The sequence below is a fragment of the Geotrypetes seraphini genome, chromosome 11 (genome assembly GCF_902459505.1).
Source record: "Geotrypetes seraphini chromosome 11, aGeoSer1.1, whole genome shotgun sequence".
Classification (NCBI taxonomy): Eukaryota; Metazoa; Chordata; class Amphibia; order Gymnophiona; family Dermophiidae; genus Geotrypetes; species Geotrypetes seraphini.
Genome location: NC_047094.1, coordinates 3583440 through 3607309, shown reverse-complemented (window position 1 = coordinate 3607309; position 23870 = coordinate 3583440). Strand labels below are relative to the sequence as shown.

Sequence of the window (23870 nt, the reverse complement as noted above, 5' to 3'; positions counted from 1 at the left end):
CCAAGACCAAGTTGGAACTGACAGGTACAGCCATGCACTCCACTGAGGGCGACCTCGAGGAAGAGTATTCCAAGATGGTGGAGGCACACTTAGAGGTCATAGAAGGTGGTCTCGTCGAGACCGGCGGGACTACACTCACTGCCTGGAGGGCCAGAGACTCCGAGGGTGGCTTCTTCTGCAACTGAACTGAACCTGAAGGAGGAAGAGGAGACTTACCCGAAGCCGAGGACTTCGAGGTCGGGGCCCCCGAGGCCTTCGAGGTCGAGGGAGACTTGCCTGGGACCGAGGTCTTCGAGGCTGACGTCGAGACCGAGGCCGAGGTCAAGGCCGAGACCGGGGTGAAAGCAAGGTCAGCCTCCATGGCGAAGAGCTCCACGATCCTGGCCTGACGCTGCTGGAGAGCCTAAGGCTGAAGGGTAGCGCAATGAGGGCAAGAGTCCGTAGGGTGGTCAGCACCCAGACACAAGATACACCAGCGGTGCAGGTCTGTGATGGAAATTACCCGGCCGCACTGCGTGCACTTCTTAAACCCGGTAAGAGGCCGGGACATAAAGCAAAAGAAAGGCCATGGCCACTCGAGGCCAGGCGGCCAAGGCAAACCGGGAAACCCCGGTCACCAAAGTCGAAAAACGAAAAACAACAACAACAAAAAAATACATGAATGGAGAAACAAAACAACACACAGCGACTCCCGAAGTGAAAATAAGAAGCCGCGGTGCAAGAAAGGCACTCAGAACGCAGAGAAGAGAGACAGGGCTTTCTGGCTCCGCGGAAAACTAAGACCTGAAGACCACGAGGAGGAGACGTACCCTCTAGTGGAGCGGGAAGGCACACACATGCGTGGTGCAGCACTAGCAAACTTTGAGATCTTCAATCAAATTTGCTTGAAAAGCTGTCCGTGACGGGGCTCCGTGGATGACATCACCCACATGTAGAGAATATGCTGCCTGCTTGTCCTGGATAATCCATCTTAACAATAGCCCACTTTGCTAACTCCATTCCTACACTAAGGAAAGGCTGCACTCCAAAAATCAGAACAAGCTTTAGGACCCCAGTGTAACCAGAATACCACATCTCAGTCACACAAGCGTGAAACACACTGTGTGGCACACCTCCAAATGTTTCTCCTACTCTGCCCATTTTTATCATGCCAGCAAGCAAAGCCTTGCATCCTTTGCGGCCCTGAAGGAACCACGCCACTTTACTCTCTCCAGCCATACTTCTCCCTTCACCTCCATCCCCCCAGTTACTTCGTTTGTGATGGAGACCATAAGTCACTTGACTTTTTCCCAGCTCACTTTTTCACTATACTATTATTCCCTCCAACCCATCTCAATCTCTTACCCACGCCGTCATTTGCCATCTTCTGTTTTTTACCTCTTGCCTAGTTAGCAGTTTTTTCAATTCTTGCTCTCACTCTCTCCCATTGCTCTTTCTGTCTTACTCTTTCACCAGCCCCCTTCCACCCTCTGTCTCTTATCCTCCCCTCTCTGTATCTATTAATGCCTGCCTGGACTTCTGATGACAAGCAGTACAGCCACGTTCAACATTTATTTGCAACACAGGCAGCAGATAAACAGGAGGAACTTTTTATAAATCTTAAAGCACTAATTAGTAATACAGCGGTACCTCGGAATCCGAACGCCCCAGAACTCGAACGACTTGGAATCCAAACTTTTTTTGTAGTAAATTTTGTCTTGGAATCCGAACGCCCTGCACATTGTACGTGTGTGTTTGTGCCCCAGAATCTGAATGCTGCTTTGGAATATTTGTTAATATTTTACCTTAAAATCCAGAGTATTTCCTGTTAAAATTTGAGTTTGCGGGACCCAGGAATGGATTAATCCAGTTTCTATTATTTTCAATGGGAAAAATTGTCTTGGAACTCGAACACTTTGGAACTCAAAAGGGGTTCTGGAACGAATTAAGTTCAGATTCCAAGGTATCACTGTATATTAAAAATAAGAATGAAAACGTGGAGATCTACAAGATTAGCTTCGTACTGCTGCAGTGAACCCTCAGCTGTACTGGGATTTTTAATTTTGAAAGCTAGACAAGCAAACTGAACTATAAATCTGGATGGTGTCAGTATTGTCACTGGGAGGGGGGGCTGTGCAGAGCTTTAACGTAGCTTCTACCAGGTTCTGTTCCTGGATTTGCATCTGTCAGTGTAACAAGCCATCCCCACCAATTGAATGTTGCTGTTAGTGGATGGCCTACCTGGCTCGGAACGCATATTTGAAAATTGCCAGCACTACGATGAAGAGCACTAGGAGATAGAGCACTTTCGGCTTCCGACGTCTTGCAAATGACATGCCTATAACACAGACAGAAATGCACATCATCCCTGGGAGAGAGCCAGGCCTAAAACATCAGTTCTGTACCTCCCAAGCCCACATCGAGGCGTTGATGTCCTTAACTGCTGTACTTAACCTTCACAAGTTTCAAGTTTTATTTAAAATTTGATTAAAATGCTTATAAAAAATTTCTAAGCGATTAACAATATAAAAATAGGCATCTTGAAACAGATAAACGACAGACATTAACCATGACAAACTTGGGGTAGAACTACAATTTATCATGCAAAAGAACATAGATGGGGAAAGACATTAAGGAAGAGATTAAGAACTGCCTAAAATATGACTGCATTTGACTGTGATGAAGACAGTGTTATTTTACAAAAGCGTAGTCAGCTATCTGGAAAGTGGGTAGAGGATCTAAATGCATCAGACCCTGGTGTCGGTCAGAAGAGTATCGTGTGCAGATGCTAAAAGTTAGCTGTCATATCCAGTAACCCCAGCAAACCAGGAAATGTCAGCTGAATATACACACAAAGACGAATCAGCTAAAAAGAAATGAACTTCTCAGTGCCCCCCGCCAATTCCTGTTCACTCAACACATGGGGCCAAGCTCTCAGTCTGGGACACTGCAAGCTCTTGTAGTCCAGCTGAGCCCCCCCCACTCACCCGACCCCCTTCACAAACTGCTTTACCTGAGCTGGGAGAAGGATGGGTCACATAGTCAGTCAACTGCATGTCGAGCCAGCCCAGCAAGGTGTGGTGCAGTGCCCTGGAGCAGAGCAGAGCACATTGCTTTGCACTAAGTCAAGGCTCGCTGTCTACAGGAGATTGCTCAGCTGGCCCCTCCTTCTTTTCTCTTGCCCCTACCTCCCACATGCACTTCCTAAGACATAGCCCGTTGCTGGGTTCCCATACGGCTCCAGAAAAAGGAGGACGGATCGAGGATGCCAATCCAGGTCACTAGTATCGGGCCAGGGCAAGTAGTGGCTTCCCCCATGTCTTTCTCAATAACAGACTATGAACTTTTCACCAGGAAATTGTCTAAACCTTTTTTTTTTTTTTTTAACCAGCTACGTTAACTGCTCTTACCACATCCTCTGGCAACGCGTTCCAGAACTTAACTATTCTCTGAGTGAAAAATATTTCCTCCTGTTGGTTTTAAAAGTATTTCCCTGTAACTTCATCGAGTGTCCCCTCGTCTTTGTCATTTTTGACGAAGTGAAAAATCGATCCACTGTCTCTTTTCCAAGCTGAAGAGCCCTAAACTTTTTAGTCTTTCCTCCTACGAAAGGAGTTCCATCCCCTTTACCATCTTGGTCGCTCTTCTTTGAACCTTTTCTAGCCCCACTATGGGCTCCTTTTACTACGCACGCGACTTTTCATCACACACTAACCCCAAGGCCAAAAACTACCGCCTGCTCAAGAGGAGGCGGTAGTGGCTGGCACGTCCCGCGGTTTAACGTGCACTATTACGCACGTTAAACCGCTAGCACGGTTTATATCTTTCTTGAGATAAGGAGACCAGAACTGAACGCAATACTCCAGGTGAGGTCACATCATGGAGCGAAACAGAGGCAATATAACATTCTCAGTATTGTTAACCATCCCTTTTAAAATAATTCCTAGCATCATGTTTGCTTTTTTGGCCGCCAACACATATTGGGCAAATGCTGTTGAACCTACATAAGAACTGCCATCTCTGGATCAGACCTTTGGTCCATCAAGTCCGGCGATCCACACACGCGGAGAGCCAGCCAGGTGTATACCTGGCATAATTTTAGTCACCCATATCCCTCTATGCCTCTCGTAAGGAGATGTTTGCTTTTAAATCCTAGAACGGTGGATTCCGCAATAACCTCCTCTGGGAGAGCATTCCAGGTGTCCACCACTCGTTGCGTGAAGAACTTCCTGATATTTGTCCTGAACTTGTCCCCCCTTAGCTTCAGTCTATGTCCTCTTGTCCGTGTCACATTGGACATTGTAAATAATTTTTTTTCCTGCTCTATTTTGTCAATTCCTTTCAGTATTTTGAAAATCTCGATCATATCCCCTTGCAGTCTCCTTTTTTCAAGGGAAAACAATCCCAGTCTCTTAAGTCATTCCTCGTATTCCAAGTTCTCCATACTTTTTATTAGCTTCGTTGTTCATCTCTGCACCCTCTCCAGCAGTTTTATATCCTTCTTTAGGTTGGAAGACCAATGTTGGACACAGTATTCCAAGTGTGGTCTGACCATTGTCCTATAACTTTCTCCGACCTACTCTTAATTCCTTTCTTTATCATGCCTAACATTCTATTTGCTTTCTTTGCCGCCGCCACACATTGTGCCGACGGTTTCAGGGTCCTATCTATCAGTACACCCAGGCCTTTTCTTGTTCGCTCTTACCCAGAGTTGCACCTGACATTCTATTCTCATGTTCCTTGTTCTTTCTGCCTAAATGCATTACTTTGCACTTTTCCACATTAAACTTCATCTGCCATTTCTCTAACTGACACAAGTCACTCTGGAGTTCCTCGCTATCCTTCTGCGATCTGATTGCCCGGCATAGCTTTGTATCATCTGCAAACTTGATGATCTCACTGGATGTTCCTTCTAGGTCATTGATGAAAATATTAAATAAGATGGGCCCAAGTACTGAGCCCTGGGGCACACCGCTAGTCAATTTCTCCCAGTCTGAGAACTTCCCATTTATGCCCACTCTCTGCTTTCTGTTCTCCAGCCATTTCCATCTTAGTATATCTCCCTCTATATTCCATGGCTTTGTAGTTTCCAGATAACACAATGACAAATATCTCTTTCATATTCCCAGGCCAGGAAGGGTGTGTGCTGGGCTCCTCCCCCTCCAGTTTGGGGAGTTTATTTGATAATACATGCAGAAGCTACAGACTAGGCTCTCTGGTGGCAATCTTAATTTCTTGCACAAAATATGTTGTTTATTTATATAGATTTTAAGAAGCAGTTGCTTTCCACTCAGACTCTAGGGAACAACACTATTGATGTTGGAAATTAGGATTGGGAAAGGGGTTTGATTATCTGCTCTCAGACGATTTCTTTTCAGGGGTTGTTTTTTTTTTCTTTGAATTCCACTCTGTTGTGAACCTCGTAAGCCCCAGAAGTTACTTTTAGTTGGTTCTCTTTTCCTTCACTTTATGGACTAGGGTCACATTCTCATCTCCTTTACTTTTAGAAGCGCTTTGCTTTCAAGTTTCGTACTCCTAAATAACAATTTTAATGCAAATTTTAAAAATACAAACTAGAAATCCTTGCAGAGACAGACAACTATTTGGCCAAGTCTTTGTGATGAGCTAGAAGTATATGTAACTCTGGTCTCACCCACACAGTCTTAGATGCTGGCTAAGCTCTTTGGGTCAGGCACTCAAATCAAGATTTACAAAAAGTGTTACCGGTAAGTCTGATGAGCTGGGTGTAGGCTGGAGGGTATCCCACCCTGGTGGTCAAATAATTCACACTCCAAAAGAACAGGTAAACTTCAACTTTTTACTGATTCAACTTGTTCAACTGTAATTTATTCCAAAAAGCACAGTTACTTACCGTAACAGGTGTTATCCAGGGACAGCAGGCAGATATTCTTGACTGATGGGTGACGGCACCGACGGAGCCCCGGTACGGACAATTTTAGAGTGATTGCACTCTAAGAACTTTTTAGAAAGTTCTAGCTCGGCCGCACCGCGCACGTGCGAGTGCCTTCCCGCCCGACAGAGGCGCGCGGTCCCTCAGTTAGTATAAGCCAGCTAAGAAGCCAACCCGGGGAGGTGGGTGGGACGCAAGAATATCTGCCTGCTGTCCCTGGATAACACCTGTTACGGTAAGTAACTGTGCTTTATCCCAGGACAAGCAGGCAGCTATTCTTGACTGATGGGTGACCTCTAAGCTAACAAAAAGAGGGATGGAGGGAAGGTTGGCCATTAAGAAAACAAATTTTGTAATACAGATTGGCCGAAGTGACCATCCCTTCTGGAGAATGCATCCAGACAATAATGAGATGTAAAAGTGTGAACTGAGGACCAAGTAGCAGCTTTGCAGATTTCCTCAATAGGAGTGGAACGGAGGAAAGCTACAGATGCTGCCATTGCTCTGACTCTATGGGCCGTGACAGAACCTTCCAGTGTCAGTCCGGACTGAGCATAACAGAAAGAAATGCACGCTGCTAGCCAATTAGACAACGTGCGTTTAGAAACAGGACGTCCCAATTTGTTCGGATCAAAGGACAGAAAAAGTTGGGGAACTGATCTGTGGGGTTTCGTACGCTCCAGATAGTAAGCAAGAGCCCTTTTACAATCCAAAGTATGCAGAGCTTGTTCCCCAGAATGGGAATGAGGTTTGGGAAAGAAAACCGGTAGAACAATGGATTGGTTGAGATGAAATTCCGAGACAACCTTGGGGAGAAACTTTGGATGTGTACGCAAAACCACCTTGTCATGATGAAAGACCGTAAAAGGTGGATCTGCAACCAGTGCATGAAGCTCACTGACTCTCCTGGCAGAGGTAAGAGCAATAAGGAAAAGTACCTTCCAAGTGAGAAATTTGAAAGGAGAAGTAGCTAAAGGTTCAAATGGAGGCTTCATTAAAGCTGAAAGAACCACATTGAGATCCCAGATAACCGGAGGGGCTTTAAGAGGTGGTTTTACATTGAAAAGCCCACGCATGAACCTGGATACCAGGGGATGAGCTGAAAGAAGTTTTCCATGGACTGGCTCATGAAAAGCTGCAATGGCACTGAGGTGGACCCTGATGGAAGAGGACTTCAGGCCAGAATCAGACAAAGAAAGAAGATAATCCAACAACGTCTCCACTGCTAGGGAAGTGGGATCAAGATGATGAAGAAGACACCAGGAAGAAAATCTTGTCCACTTTTGATGGTAACATTGTAGAGTGGCTGGTTTCCTGGAGGCATCCAGAATGGAACGAACGGGCTGAGACAAAAGAGTATCAGTCGAGTTCAGCCCGAGAGATACCAAGCCATCAGGTGTAGAGACTGGAGGTTGGGATGCAGAAGGGTTCCCTGCTGTTGCGTAAGCAGAGAAGGAAACAGAGGAAGAAGAAAAGGTTCCCTGGAACTGAGTTGAAGTAGAAGGGAGAACCAATGTTGCCTGGGCCACCTCGGAGCAATCAGAATCATGGTGGCTCGTTCCCTCTTGAGCTTGAACAAGGTTCTCAACATGAGAGGCAGAGGAGGGAAGGCGTACAGGAACAGATTCGACCAGTCGAGGAGAAAAGCATCTGCTGTTAGACGGTGTGGAGAGTAAAGTCTGGAGCAGAAAAGGGGCAGCTGATGATTGTGAGGAGCTGCAAAGAGGTCTATCTGAGGAGTGCCCCATTGATTGAAGATAGAGTGCAGAGTTACGGGATCGAGTGTCCACTCGTGAGGTTGGAGAATTCTGCTGAGTTTGTCCGCTAAGGAATTCTGTTTCCCTTGAATGTATATAGCTTTCAGGAAGAGATGATGATCTATGGCCCAAGTCCAGATCTTCTGAGCTTCCTGGCATAAAAGGCGAGAGCCTGTCCCACCCTGTTTGTTGATGTAGTACATCGCAACCTGATTGTCTGTGCACAACAGAAGGACCTGAGGAAAGAGAAGGTGTTGAAAGGCCTTGAGGGCGTAAAACATCGCTCTGAGTTCCAGGAAATTGATTTGATGCTTCCTTTCCTGGGCTGACCAAAGACCCTGAGTCTGGAACTCGTTCAAGTGAGCTCCCCATGCATAAAGAGAGGCGTCGGTGGTGATGACTAGTTGATGAGGAGGCTGATGGAACAGAAGACCTCTGGATAGATTTGAGGATACCAACCACCATTGCAGAGACTGACGAAGAGATGATGTCACAGATATGTGTCGTGAGCAAGGGTCCGACGCTTGGGACCACTGGGTCGCAAGGGTCCATTGAGGAGTGCGCAGGTGAAGACGGGCATGAGGTGTGACATGAACTGTGGATGCCATGTGTCCCAAGAGCACCATCATTTGCCTTGCTGAGATGGACGGCAGAGGAAGTACCTGGTGACATAGAGACTGAAGGGTCTGAAGACGATTGGATGGCAGGAAAGCTCTCATGAGGAGTGTATCTAGGATCGCTCCAATGAATTGAAGTCTCTGAGTGGGAATGATATGGGATTTGGGTAGATTGATCTCGAATCCCAGAAGTTGTAGAAACTGGATGGTTTGGTTGGTGGCCAGAAGGACCGCTTGGGCAGAAGTGTCTTTGATCAACCAATCGTCCAGGTAAGGAAATACATGCAGGTGGTGAGAGCGTAGAAAAGCCGCCACCACAATGAGACATTTGGTGAATACCCTTGGAGATGAGGCAAGACCGAAGGGCAGCACCTTGTACTGGTAATGACAATGATTGATCATGAATCGGAGATATGGTCTTGAGGTTACATTGATCGGTATGTGAGTGTAAGCCTCTTTGAGATCGAGGGAGCATAGCCAGTCGTATTGATTTAGAAGGGGATAAAGGATGGCTAAAGAAAGCATCTTGAATTTTTCTTTTACAAGATGAATGTTGAGATCGCGAAGATCCAGGATGGGTCTGAGATCTCCTGTCTTTTTGGGAACTAGAAAGTAACGGGAGTAGAATCCCTGCCCCTTTTGATCTAGAGGAACTTCCTCTATAGCGTTCAGAAGGAGGAGGGATTGGACCTCCTGAATAAGGAGGGCTGATTGAGGACTGTTCAAAGCAGACTCTTTTGGCAGGCTTTGAGGTGGGAGAGTCTGAAAGTTGAGAGAGTAGCCGTGGCGGATGATGTTGAGGACCCATTGGTCCGAAGTGATCACTTCCCACCGGCTGAGGAACAGAGAAAGTCGACCTCCTATTGGTTGAGGCAGGAGAGCAGGAATAGGGATACTGGCTATACTGCGGAGAATGAAGTCAAAAGGGCTGTGACTTCTGCTGAGGAGGTTGTTTTACAGCTTGTTGCTGTTGCTGTTGTCTGGGAGGCTGACGTTGCTGTTGCCTCTGACGCCTAGGTTGTTGAGCAGTGGTAGGCAATGGACGGGCTGTGAAACGGCGTTGATAGGCCGATTGCTGCCTGTATGGTCTTGGCGGAGGAGGCTTCTTTTTATTCTTAAGCAGGGTATCCCAGCGCGTCTCATGAGCAGAGAGCTTTTGTGTAGTTGAGTCCATGGAATCCCCAAAGAGCTCATCCCCTAGACATGGGGCATTGGCTAACCGATCTTGATGGTTAACATCAAGCTCGGATACCCGAAGCCAGGCCAAACGACGCATAGCTACTGACATTGCTGTCGCTCTGGATGTAAGTTCAAAAGTGTCATATATGGATCTCACCATAAACTTACGCAATTGGAGAAGAGACGACAAGCATGTGTGAAAAGCGGAATGCTTTCGTGAAGGAAGATATTTCTCGAAAGAAGCCATGGTGGTAAGGAGATGCTTTAAATAAAAAGAAAAATGAAAAGCATAATTACTAGCCCTATTAGCTAACATAGCATTTTGGTAGAGCCTCTTACCAAATTTATCCATGGCCCTTCCTTCTCTGCCAGGAGGGACAGATGCATATACACTGGCTCCTGAAGTCTTTTTAAGGGTGGATTCGACAAATAAGGATTCATGTGGTAGTTGAGGTTTGTCGAACCCAGGAATGGGAATTACCTTATATAGAGAATCCAGTTTACGTGGGGCCCCTGGGACAGTTAAAGGAGTCTCTAAATTCTTATAGAAAGTTTCCCTCAAGATGTCATGAAGGGGAAGTTTCAAAAATTCCTTTGGAGGCTGATCAAAATCAAGGGCATCCAAAAAAGCTTTAGACTTTTTGGATTCAGCCTCCAAAGGAATGGACAAGGACTCACACATCTCTTTCAAAAAACTAGAGAAAGAGGAAGTGGCCTGTCTGGAGGATGGGTCAGGGACAGCCGAATCCTCCTCCTCTGAGGAACATTCTCCTTCAGAAAGAAAGGGTTCCTCTGAGTCTCCCCACAGATCAGGGTCCCTTACATGGGAAGAATGGTCCCGAGACTCAGGTGTCGACGTTTGCATGTGTCGGGTTTTGCGCATCGACTTACCCGACCTCATCGATACCGTGTCCGGAGAAGTTATCGGACGCACCGGTGCCGAAGTCTGCACCGATTGATGGTGAGCTCTCGGCTCCGGTGCAAGGACTGGCATCGATACCGATGAGGTTAGGTGAAGCGGTACCGAAACAGTGGAAGCGGTTAATACGGGTTCCACAATCGGTACCGATACGGGTTGTTCAACAACCGGTACCGATGGCTCGGTGCGAACTGGCACCGGAAGGTTCGGTGTCATGATAGCAGGAAGGAGTCGTTCTAATTGCTCCTTAAGCTGCACCTGAAGGATGGCCGTAATGCGGTCATCGAGGGATGGCACCGGCACCGCTTTTTTCTTCTGCGGTACCTGCGGTGCCGCTCGACGCCCCGGAGATGAGGAGCCCGATGTCGAGGGACTCACCTCTATAGGGGCGGAGCGCTTCCGCTGGCGTCGAACCGGCGGCAGGATTGGGCTCACTGCACTCGAGGCCGGAAGACGTTCCAGCGGGGAAGGCTTCTTAGCCGGCTTACCTGACTGTTGGGATGCCGGTGTGGAATCACGCGGCGTCGAAGACGAGGGTGCCGACTGAATCGGTGCCGAAGCCGGAGTCGAAGGAACGGGGTCGGACATCTCGGCACCGAACAACAATCGCTGTTGAATTAAGCGATTTTTTAATGTTCGTTTTTTTAAAGTAGCACAGCGGGTGCAAGAAGAGGCCTGATGCTCAGGACCCAAACACTGTAAACACCAGTTGTGTGGGTCCGTGAGAGATATAGGCCTAGCACACCGCTGGCACTTTTTAAAACCCGGTTGAGGGGGCATGAAAGTAAAAACGGCTTCCGCCAAATCGAAGGCCGAGGCTTCGATGGTGGCAGAAGGCCCCACCGGGGAAAACCGAAAATTGAAGAAAAAAATGAAAGATTTTTTTTTTTTTTTTTTTAGCAAAATAAAAGAAAGAAAAAAGGCAATTTAAGCCAAACGTTTACGCGAGCGGGAAGGCAAGTTAGGAAAAAATTTCAACAGCCGTTGAAAACGCGTCTTCTTAGCTCCGCGGAAACTAAGAAACTGAGGGACCGCGCGCCTCTGTCGGGCGGGAAGGCACTCGCGCGTGCGCGGTGCGGCCGAGCTAGAACTTTCTAAAAAGTTCTTAGAGTGCAATCACTCTAAAATTGTCCGTACCGGGGCTCCGTCGGTGCCGTCACCCATCAGTCAAGAATAGCTGCCTGCTTGTCCTGGGATAATACTATTTACAGTTTTTGTATAGGGACCAATAAGATTGAAGGCTCATCTGGTTACTATCAATGTCCAATCCAAGATCAGTGGTCCTGTACCTTACTGGCCAAAGTTTTCTCCAGGAGTTAGACTCCTCTGCATCCATCTTTTCATTGCCTAGATAGAATGTTTTTCCCCGCCAGACCCTCCTTCCTTGGTCATGTCTCCTGCCCCTCTTCAGAGGTTATGAGTTTCCAGCAGGAGCTCAGTTTTACCTTCCCAGGTCTGGGATCGCTGTCATTAACAAACAAGGAGAGACTTTAAGGTTCAAGCACTCTTCAACTTTTCTAGGCTCTGCACTCAGCCTCCATCCCTATCAGTCTCTGAATCCAGCCCCCTTCACTCCCTGCCAGGCTTTGTACCCAACTCACACTCTTTCCAGGCTCTGCACCCTGTCCCCCCTCCCTGACCTGTCCCCTGTCACCTCACAGGTGGTCTAGTGGTAGGCCAGGACAGGAGAGATCCATCCCAGCCGCCTAACAATTTTTTACCATCCCCCATCCCCCCAGTAACTTTTTAAATCCTGGTGGACCAGCAGTGTATCGGCAGGAGCAAGTTTTCCATGTTCCTGCCCTATGACTCACGAGAACTGACGGCAGCCATTCGGGGAACGGCGCAGACCCAAGCTGGGGCATGAAAAGCTTGCTCCTGCCTTGTGTGCTGCTGGCCACGTGACCTGAGGCAGCCGTCCAGCGAGGGAGGGGCTCAGCATGGGGCAGGAGCATGGAAAGTTAAAAAATAAGGGGACTAATTTAAAGAAAATTGCATGTTTTTGGTTTTTTATTTTTTGGAAATCATGTTTATTAAAGAGTCAACAAGAGAAACAGACATGATGCAATATACAAGCAGGCACATAATGGTAGTCAAATGAAGAGTACATCAACCAACACTAAGAAACAGGAAACAGTAACAAACTTCAGGGCCATCCATAAGCAAGGACAGCCTGTCACCCCTGTCGACTCCAAAATATATATTTTTTTTTAGGTGGAAGAGCGTAGCCTACCTGCCCCCTACCTCAACACACCCAGAGCTCGCAGCCATTTGTTAAATGTTTGATCCTCACTGCTATTGGACACACTGGACTGGAATATTTCTATTGCATTTTGTGATTTATGTGGGGGGGGGACGGGAATTTTTGTATTCACCGTTTATTGTTGTACACTTCGTTGCTGTTGGGTGTTTATTCTTGAAAATTTAATATAACATATTGTACAAAAAAAAAAAGCTGAGAAAAGTGAGCGAAGTTTCCAAACATCGCGCTGTAAAAGGAACTGTTTGTATAGGGTATAATAATTTGGGTAGAAAGATAATTTTAATCAGCGCTGCCCTCCCCAACAGGGATAGCGGGAGATCTCGCCAAGCAGCACAGAGGGCCTGAATTTTGTCTATAGCAGCCAAGACATTGCACTTATACATGACCTGGGGGTCCGCATGCAGGTAAATGCCAAGATAACACATAGGCTTACGCACTGGAGGAATCGGCAACCCACCATTCCAAGGTTCCCAACCGAGTCCCGACAATGGCAATAGTTCAGACTTCTCACAATTCACTTTGAGGCCCGAGATGGTGCCAAACTCGGTCACAAGACGTAATGCAACCGGTAAATGGATGGGGGTCTGATCCATAAAGAGCAAGATATCATCCGCAAATAGGGTGATATGACATTCTGCCCGCCCTATAAAAATTCCGCGCAACTCAGGGCTAGTCCGAATCTTAATAGCCAAGGGTTCAATAGCTAAAACAAATAATAAGGGGGAGAGGGGACAACCCTGACGCGTCCCTCTGCAGAACGGGAAAGAAGGCGAAAGGCCCCCATTAATGATCAATTGTGCCCGAGGTATAGTATAAAGACCCTGTATCCAAGTAAGAAAATTCCCAGCTAGACCAAACTCCCCGAGCACCCAAAAAAGATACTGCCATGAAATACCATCAAAAGCCTTTTCCATGTCAAGCCCGGCAATCGCCGCTGTGCCCCCTCCGCCCCTATGCTCATGAAGCGCCGTCATCGTTTTAATAAGATTCATGGATGTATATCACTGGGGAACAAAGTCCACCTGATCACCCTGGATAAGCTGATGTAGAAACAAATTTACCCAAGCCGCCAAAATAGAAGCCAACAACTTAACATCTTGATTGAGTAACGATATTGGATGATATGAACTCACTTGTGTGGGATCCTTCCCCGGCTTCAGGAGCAAGGTGATATGAGCTAGGTTATCACAAATGCCAGAGGCGGTTGTAGATAAGAAGTTGAAGTAATTCCCCAAGGGCTGCGCAATGAGACCAGATAAAAGTTTTTAGTATTCCGGTCCAAACCCATCCGGTCCCGGGGACTTCAGGAGCTTCAACTTCTTGATCCCCGTGCAAACTTCCTCCAAGGAGATAGGACCTTCAACTGTTCCGCCTGTGCCTCGGAGATCTGCGGGAGATTAAGGTCCCGAAAGAAGCGATCCCTATCATCCTCCGTTAAATCTCTCTGTGCATAAAGAATACTATGAAACTCCATGAATTGGTCTCGAATTTGAGCCTCCCTGGTAAAGCATTCACCCCGGGTATTCTTCACCAACTTAATAATTTTTTTTCCGAAAAGGCCTCATCAAGTTCGCAAGAAGATGTCTGCTTTGCCACCCCACTGATAGAGACGAAATTTCTGATAGAATATGTCCTGGCGAGCAAGGTGGTCCAAGATCTTGTTAATCTGAAGACAAAGGGATTTAAGTTGTTGACTAACCTCCCCCGCCTGTCCTACCCGGTGGTGTTTACGCAGCGCCTTCAGTTGCACCAAGAGAGCCAGAAGTTTTTCCCCCTGTTGTTTCCGTTTGGTGGTGAATGATACGACCCCTCAACACCCCTTTAGAAGCATCCCAAAACACTGCTGGATCCACATCGGAAGTGTTATTGTACGTGTTATACTCCATCCAACAGGACCGCAAATATTCCTGGAAATCCTTATCAGTATATAAAGCAGCGGGGAATCTCCAGGTCCAGTCCCCCCTCTGATCCGTAACTTTGTCTACCCGCATAAAGAACGTATAGGACGCCAAAAAGTAATCTAGTCGGGAGTATGTAGAATGAGGGTTGGAATAAAACGTAAACTCCCGGTCAAATGGGTGTAGAGTTCTCCACGCATCCACCACCGCCAGGTGATCACACAAAAAATTAACCCCCTGGCAGGAAGAGTTCCAAGGAGGCGGCTTGGCAGGAGAGCAATCCACTGTCGGATCCGCTGAGAAATTGAAATCCCCCCCTATTATCAATTGATATGTTGGATATTGCGCTAGAATACCCAGCAGCCCAGAGTAAAAACTATGACTATACACATTCGGGGCGTAGATGTTACAGAAAAGGAGCTGAGATCCCCAGAGCTCCCCTAAGATTACTATGTAGCGACCTTCCTTATCATGAATGGTCTTATGGATGGTGAGAGGAATCTGCTTGTGCACCAGTATGGCTATCCCTCTCTGTCTACCAAAGAGGAATAGCACACATCTCCCACCCACTCCCTATGCAACTTCTCATGTTCAACACTGTTCAAATGGGTTTCTTGCAAGAAAGCTATGTCAACCCGCTGCTTCCGTAGCCAAGTAAGGATTTTCTTACGCTTGATTGGAGAATGTATACCATCAACATTAAGGGTAGTTACTGTCAAATTAACCATAGCTACTGAGCATAAAGAGCCACCACAGTACCCAAGAAAAAAAGAAGAAAAAACAAACCAGAGACCAGACCCCCCAGCCAGGCCCAGCTCCAGGACATGACAATGCTCCTACAGTCCCTTAATGAGAGCGAGCAGAGGCACATCTTCATGCTAGACACTGTGGAACCACGGGGGCTGAATGCAGAAATCGAGTGGACTTCACTCATTGGATGAGGTCGGGCCAATGGGATTCAGGGGGAGGCAACTCCTATATTATGAAGGGAGGGATATTTAAACTCGGGGCTGAGACGCCGCGGCCATCTTTCACTCGAAAATTTGAGGAGTCGGATGACACGGGCGTTTATGGTGGGTGTTGAATAAGTTGGGAGTTGTGATAAGATTAATGCATGAAGTGGGGAGGGGGGGGGTTGTGAAGATCTCTAACGGCCTCTTTTCTTCTCATTATTTCAGGGAGACCCTTGATACAGCACTTTATAGTGCGAAACATGTCGTGTCGGGTTTGACTCCCAGACGTTGGCTGAACAAAAAAAAGCTAAGTACACTGGCACTGTAAAAGTAATATTTATTAAAACTATTGAGATAATACAAAAGTAAAGAAATTTTGATAAAAAATGCGTATAAGCAGCCAATGATGAGCTCTCACATAATTCTTCCCGCAATGGCAAATTAACACAGCGGCGGAGTGGTGGGGCTGAGGCTACTTTTAAAAGAGCATAGAAAATAGTGAATGGGACTGTTGAATATAGCCTAGGTCTACTGTTATTGGACTCCCCGCTATGAGAGGCAGGGTCAATTTAGAAAACAGAACAAATAGATCACAAGGATAGAGAAAAGCTCAGGAAATCGATAAGACAAAAAACAAAGAATAGAAAGAAGATGCTAGGGGACAGGGATAAGAAGGAAAACAGTCCATAAAGAAGATTAACAAGGCAACTAGCAGGGCAGCTCTAGTCATTGTGTCCGCTCCCTCAACCAATATGTTCTCCATCAGGAGCAAGGCCCTGAGCACGGCATTATGCAGACCACTAATCCCCATAGTAGGGAGCTGCCTCGCAGTAGAAAAAGAGGGAACCTGAAGGAGAAGAGAAAGAAATGCAAGAACACAGAGGACAGGGGGGAAAGAAAGAAGAGGGAAAGAAAAGAGCCCCAGTCCATGCCGTGCAGATCCGTGGTCCCAGCCAGCACCAAACAGCACAAGTCTAGCGGCTCAAGTCACCAGGAAAAATGCTAGGACTCCCCTGGGTCCTCCAACGCTGCAGTCGCTAGGCATTCATCCCGGTAAGCCCTCCAGAAAGGTGCGGATCTCCTCAGGGGTGGAGAAATAGAGCACCCTATTATTATGATGCACCTGGAGCTTAGCTGGATATTGCAGGACGAAACGGATCTGTCTCTGGTGGAGCTGGGTGCAATATGGGGCCATCGCTCGACGTTGTTCCGACACTCGTGGAGAGTAGTCCTGAAACAGCAGTAGTCGTTGCCCCTCATAGGAAATGGTACCCTTCGATTTATAGCTGGCCAGGAGTAGTTGCTTGTTGGCGAAATTAAGAAGGCGGGCGATCACTGGTCACGGTCTTTGAGCTCCATCCCTGCGGATCCCCAGCCTATGGGCCCTCTCAAACAGCAGGGGGCACCTCCTGTGTCCATGCCCAGCTCTTTGGGCAGCCAGGCAGAAACCAAGGGAAGCAGATCCACCACGGCGACAGACTCCGGTAGACCCACAAGCCTGATGTTGTTCTGGCAACTCCTGTTCTCAAGATCTTCCGCCCTTTCCTCCAGCTGGCAGCACTTCTCTTCAAGCGCATGAGCCCCAGCTTCCAAAGCCACGGTGCGATCTTCGTGCGCTGACACTCGATCCTCCACGTGCTGTAGACGGACCACCTGCCGCTCGACTGTGTCCTTTATCCCATCAACTGTGGTATGCAGTCGGGTAAGTTTGTCGTCCAGAAAAGCTGTTAGATGTTTTTTAAGCTCCTCGATGGAATCGGCTTGCAGGGTGATGGTTGGGCTGAGTTGTACTGGAGCCGGGGACTGTGCCGTCACAATCTTTGGCTGCCTTCGATATTCTAGTCGGCATACTGCGGAGCCTCCACTGAAAACGGGACCAGCAGATAGCCTGCCTTTTACCCCGGCTGCCAAGTGAGGATGCAGGTCAGTAGGGCTGAAAGGGGCCATGAAAAAGCCGATAAATCAGCTCTGGGATCGGGAGAGATAGCTGAAGACGTCCGTTTAGGCCAGGGGTGTCCAATGTCGGTCCTCGAGGGCCGGAATCCAGTCGGGTTTTCAGGATTTCCCCAATGAATATGCATTGAAAGCAGTGCATGCAAATAGATCTCATGCAGATTCATTGGGGAAATCCTGAAAACCCGACTGGATTGCGGCCCTCGAGGACCGACATTGGACACCCCTGGTTTAGGCTGAGTGCATCACGTGATCCCCCCCCGAAAATTGCATGTGAAGTCAGAAAGATACATGAATACAATCTCAGCTAGGGTAGGAAAGCTCGCTCCTGCTGATATACCGCTGGACCACCAGGATTTAAAAAGGCGAAAAAAAGTACAGTATATGTGACATCAGTCTGTGATGCAATATTTGCTCCATAGGACGCACAAACATTTCCACCCACTTTTGGGTGGGGAAAAAGTGTGTCTTATGGAGCGAAAAATACGGTAGTACATGGCAGAATCTTGTAACGCATTCTGAATTCAGTGGGAAGCCCAATGCACAGTGTTGCTCAAATTACCTGGTCAAAGTACTTAAGTAAAAAGTATAGTGAAGAATACATTTAAAAAATTACTTAAATGAAAGTGAAAAGATATTGCCTAGTATAGGGCTCCTTTTACTAAACTGCGTAAGAGCAATTTATCGTGGGACGGTGAGGCAAATGCTCTGATGCTCGCTGAATTCTTATGAACGTCGGAGAATTTAATTTTCTGGCCTGCGGTAAAACGCTCTTACGCTGCTTAGTAAAACCCAGTGATAATACTTTTTGAGTAAAAAGTAAAAGAACCGCAACTCCAATGAATGCAATTATTAATGTTTTTATCCCAATACTTTATTGTTCTACAATCCACTTTGCTTTTAGAAAAACTACTTTTTGAAAATGAGTCACTCATGTCATTAATCCAGGGTGCTCAATGGCAGAAATGGAGTCTTCAGTCTGATAAAAAAAAGTTCCTTCAAATCAGACCAGACTGGAAAACTACTGATGTCTTTTGACAGGGTCTGCAGGTTTTGATCAAGGGAATTTCTGTCAAACACTTGACTTCCGTAAAGCAAAGAATGCTTTATCATTATCATTTGCATTAGAAGTAGTGCTGTATAGCTCATCACTTGCATTTTTTATCTTCACCTTTGTTATCATTGTCATGCTGTCCAATTACAAAGAACACTTTCACAAAGTTGGAATCACTCTGTTGCTGAAACAATTTTTCATCTGATGGCAAAGTCTGCAAAAACATTTGGGGGGAAATTCTGTAAATAGTGTCTAAAAAGACAGATGCTTATCTCATGTCAATCACACTTAAACACCTATTACAGAATCAGGACAGAATTTTAAAGGCCTAAATCCTTTACAGCAGGGGTGTCCGTCCAATCTTTTGGCTTCCCTGGGCTGCATTGGCCGAAAAAAATGTTTCTGGGGCCGCGCAAATGCTGCAGCAAGACAGAGGAGGGAGCTGGCATGATGGTAAACACCCGGGGGCAGCAGAGGAAAACACTGCATCACCCTCGACCAGGGCCGCACAAAATACTTCACGGGGCCGCATGTGGCCCTCGGACTGCAACTGCAGGTTGGACACCCCTGCTTTAAAGAATCATACCTAGTAGTGCCTAAGTCCTTCACTGCCCCTAAACACATTTACTTTGGAGTTAGGCATTGTTAAGACACCATGCGATAGGCAACTATCTTTTCTAGAATCGCGCCTAAGAAGATAGGTGCCCATCACCCAATTGAATTTTTTTTTTCCAATTATGAGCCTCGAATTTCCCCCTAAATATGTAGGAACTTTTCAGTCTTAAGGCCAAACAAGCAGACCTCCTCTATAAAGCTATAGACAATGTCAAATTTTCCTCAAGATGACCAGCAGTCTGTGTGGTAGAGCCAAATGTCTGCTCAGCAAGACTTTCAACCAGCTTCAGCTTCATCTCCATTTGCAAGTGATGCAACCCATCACTGCTCAGTTCAACAAGCACTGGCAACTGCACTGTTCTCATAGACTCTATGGGGTTTTTTTTCCAATGGCACAGATATTTTGCATGGATAATGATGGAATACACTGGAGGACTTTTTGGAGTACATAAACATCGTCACAAAGCCAACCCTATATACTCCAAAAAGTCCTCCAGTGTATATCATCATTATCCACATTTGTTTTGTTGTCTTAATTTTTCAGCATCTCCTCCAGGGGAGATTTGGTAAGCCTGACTTCAATGCCGGGGAAAATAGTTGAAGGGATACGTATCATGTCCTTAGGCCATGTTTTCCAGCTGTAAGAAAGCCAGACTCTATTTGTCTTTCCCTCTTTGAAAATACTACAAGGACATGTATGTTTGAACAGAGATGTTGTGAAGTGAATTCAATTGTTTTGTTAAGCCGTATTTACAGACAGCTTTAGTTAAGAAGCTCTGCTGGTCAAGGCTTTTTCTGACCTTTTGGACTCCAGCCAGAGATAGAGGAAAATGCTGATGTCTTTAAAGTTTCATGTGACCTGTGTCCATATATGGTTTGTGTTTACTTCACATGCTGACAACACTGATTCATGTAAAAGATATAAAAGGAATGTGAAGCTGATATTAAAGTGGACATGTTTTGGAAGATGATTTCTGGTCTTTAAGATATGTCCTCAGATGCATCTGACTTTCAAATGACAGAGACTCAGAAAGTATGGGGCAGGAATTGGGACCTAAGCCTTTTCAATAGTGGAAAAAATTATAAAAAAAAAAAATTGTGGAACATGTAGACAAACATAATCTAATGAGACAGAGTCAGCATGGGTTCAGCTGAGGGAGGTCTTTCCTCACCAATTTGCTTGACTTTTTTGAAGGTGTGAATAAACATGTGGATAAAGGCGAGCCGGTTAATGTAGTGTATCTAGATTTCCAGAAAGCTTTTGATAAAGTTCCTGAGAAAATTAAAGAGTCATGGGATAGAAGGCAAAGTTCAATTGTGGATTAAGAATTGGTTATTGGACAGAAAATAAAGGGTACGGGTTAAATGGCTATTTTTCTCAATAGAGGATAAATAGCAGTGTGCCACAGGGATCTGTACTGGGACCACAGATATTTAACTTATTTATAAATGATCTGGAAATTGGAACTACAAAGGAAGTGATTAAATTTGCAGATGACACAAAACTGTTTAAAATTGTTAAAACGCATGCGGACTGTGAAAAACTGCAGAAAGACCGAGCATCCAAATGGCAGATGAAATTTAATGTGGACAAATGCAAAGTGATGCACATTGGGAAGAATAACCCAAATCATAGTTACCATATGCTAGGATGAAACCTTCTGCCCAATGTGCAGTGGTAGAGAAGATGCTAGGAATTACCATGTTTCCCCAAAAATAAGACACTTCTTTTATTCATTTTGGGCCCAAAAAAGGCACTTATTTTTTTTCATGTACAATGATCATCTCTCCCTTCCTCTCCTCCACCCCAATTCTTCCTATTTCCTTTCTCTTCCCCACATGTGCAGCATATTTCCTCCCCTCTCACCCATCCCCTTTGAGAGAGAATAAAGCTTGGATACATCCCGAGATAAGTCCTGGCATTGGACAGGTGAAGGGGGATGGAAAGAAGACAAAGATCACTTTTCTCTTTACAGAAAAATCTGCTCTCGGCCCCTGCAACTGACATCTACCTTATCTATCTCTGCAGATGATAGAAACAATAGATTAACTATGGAAAGATATTTCACCATTAACTGAAGAGCATGCAAAGATGGAGAAATACGCTGTTTTATGAGTTCAATTAGCTACTAAAACTAGAGAAAAAGCAACAGGTCCTGAGGTTGTGGGCTAGCTGTGGTTTTACACCAAGGCCCACCCAGCCAGATACCATAAAGAGATAAACAGACCGTGGTCAGAAGACAGAATTCTCAGAAGAAAGAATTCATAAGAAAAATCATCTAATAGAAAGTATCAGAGATGTTTAAAGTTGGGAGGGGGGCTTGTGCTCGGAAATACTAATATGGTGGGGAAACAGGCATTTCGGGGAAAAGGTAGGTTTTAAGGAAAACAGAGTAAGACATATAACATGATGTAGGTGAGAATAGCCAATAAATGAATGTAGTTAGGCAGTAATGCATAAGTAAATAACCAATAAGGATGTATCATGTGATGTAAACCAACGTGGTGTTGGCCACTAAGAAATGTATAAAAACCAGGCCTTTAGAAGGGAGAGAGCAGAACAGACATCAGAGGACCTCTAGGCCTAGAGGTCACCTTCTGTATCACCTTCTGTTACACTATATACTATATGATCTATTCTTGTAAGCTGTTATTGATTGGCTAAATAAATATATACTTATTGAAGCCAGTATATAGTGTTCGAGGTCTCATTACCGAGGTAGGCCTGGACAGCGGCCTATCTACCTCAGTGGTGAACCCCGACGTTGAAATAAAGGGAACATGCCCCTTTTAGAGACCTCACTGGATTGAAGGCCTATACTCTGCTTGTCAGATTGCCTCTCCATTACTTTTGGCCAAAAGTGTGTTTCTGGGTTGCCTGCTTGTACTTATGCAGTGTCTCTGCCTAAACTTCCTTATTTTCTTGCAGATTTGCTGTGATATTTTACTTCCCCTTTTATGCGGTTTTTTCTTTCTTTTTCTAGTTTAAAGCCAGCAATGGAATGTGGTGTGCCTTAAACACTGCTTTCTCTTTTCTTACTAATCCTGTTTGTTTGTCGTTACACAGGCCCTGTGGCGTCAGCTTTGGACTATCCCGGACCCAGGTGCAGGATTTCATGTCAATTCGCCTGGGACCGGGCTACCATCCCTAGCTGTCCTACGGGTCCTGTATAGACTGGCAGGTTGGATAGTCAGTCTATGGTCCAAAATTTATGGTTTATAATTGATAGTTTATGAGTCCGAATATACACGTATATATGTATATATGCTTTTGACTGGTGGGTGGTAGTCAGTCCATAGTTTAGGAATTGTTTAAGAATTAGGATATGTGTATATATGCTTTTGACTGGTGGGTGGTAGTCAGTCCATAGTTTAGGAATTGTTTAAGAATTAGGATATGTGTATATATGTGGGTGGTAGTCAGTCCATAGGTTAGGATAGGAGTCAGCATAGGATAGGAGTCAGAATGGTTGGCGGGTTGTGTAGTCAGCCTCTAGTTCAGGGCGTAGTTGATGTATATATGTGTTGTCACCCACTAACACTTCCGTTATATGCCTTCTTTTTACTCTCCTTAATTTTTCTTTTTGGGTACAGACACTGATTCGTTTGCTGGTTAAATTCTTTCCTTTATTTCTTGTGGTCTTGGGCCACGCCTGATGTTTCCTCTGCTAGATCAATCTATCACTGTTATGGTGTGACTGTTGAACCAGCTTTGACTGGTGGTTATGCTGTTTCTGTGGTCTCTGGCCACACCTGAGTTATTGCTACACAGGTACCTGCTCTTCTGTGATCACATTGCATCATTTTGTAAGTATTCTTATTAGTTTTATTTTTAGACTCATTAGTTTGTACACTTTGTAGTTGGATATATTGTTTATTTCTCCCATGTTGCCTGCTCCTGCAGTCTCCCACCCCCTTCTTCTCCTGCTTCTCCGCTTTTGCTGCTAGCGTCTCAATCCTCCCGTTTGTATCACTCTCTGCCACTGGCAACTGCCCCTTTTCTCTCCCCAGCATATACTCCTAACCCTTACCCTGTCTCTCTACCTCCCTTTGCACACCAAGTGCAATGGCAGGCAGATCGCACTCTTACAACACATACTGGTCGTTACTCCCCTGTCCCGTGGGCCACTATCTCTCAGGCATTATATGATATCTATGAAACTATTCCGCAGCAATGCACCCCATTCCCCACCTTCCCCCACTTTCCAGGAAACTGTGCTTAAGTAGTGTTTTTGTCTCGGAGCCCGCTATGTCTGATTTCGCCCCCTGCTCTTGCTGACCTTAGGAATCCCCTTGTCTTATACTTCTCTGGCTGCCAGTGCTAGCCAGAGTTATTTGTCTTGTGCCCCTGGCCCTAGCTTCTCTTTCTCTTGTCTGTTCCCGCTTGATCTTCTGTTAAGCTGTTACGCTGTTGCTTAGACAATCCTGTTCCTCCTTTTGCCCCCATATTTCCTACCGTTGTTGAGCTGAAAGTATATACCTCTTCTCTGCATTGTGCTTTGTGTTACCTAGCCCCTTATGATGTAGTATTATCATGTGTGGCCACTATTTTGTATGGGTTTTGGCTTATTAGTTCTGTTTTTATGGGTTTATTTCTTTGCTACCAACAAGAGGGGTCTTCTAGCCTTGGCACAGCTCTGAGTCTGTGTTTTACTGTAATATTTTCAGCTTGTCATGCTGTCTACAGGCTTCCTTTATTCTTCCGTTTATGCTAGCTGTCGCTTGTGTACTGACCTGTGTAACATATGGCGCTTTGTGAGACAGCGAAAGCA

General features: G+C 45.9%; 1 protein-coding gene across 5 annotated transcripts in view; it reads right to left on the bottom strand.

Moving 5' to 3' along the window:
- Nucleotides 1–23870, bottom strand: part of LOC117369221 (hexosaminidase D-like) — an 81041-nt gene that overhangs the window by 44874 nt on the left and 12297 nt on the right. For 2 of the 5 annotated variants that reach the window (XM_033963436.1, XM_033963438.1), the window contains exons 2-3: nt 18601–18697; nt 2221–2317 (exon numbers count right to left, since the gene is read on the bottom strand). In XM_033963436.1, the coding sequence (XP_033819327.1) occupies nt 2221–2317; nt 18601–18697 (194 nt within the window). Of the gene's footprint in view, nt 1–2220; nt 2318–2992; nt 3146–18600; nt 18698–23870 lie in introns of those variants that run through there. The other 3 variants (XM_033963439.1, XM_033963440.1, XM_033963437.1) reach the window with 2 other exon arrangements.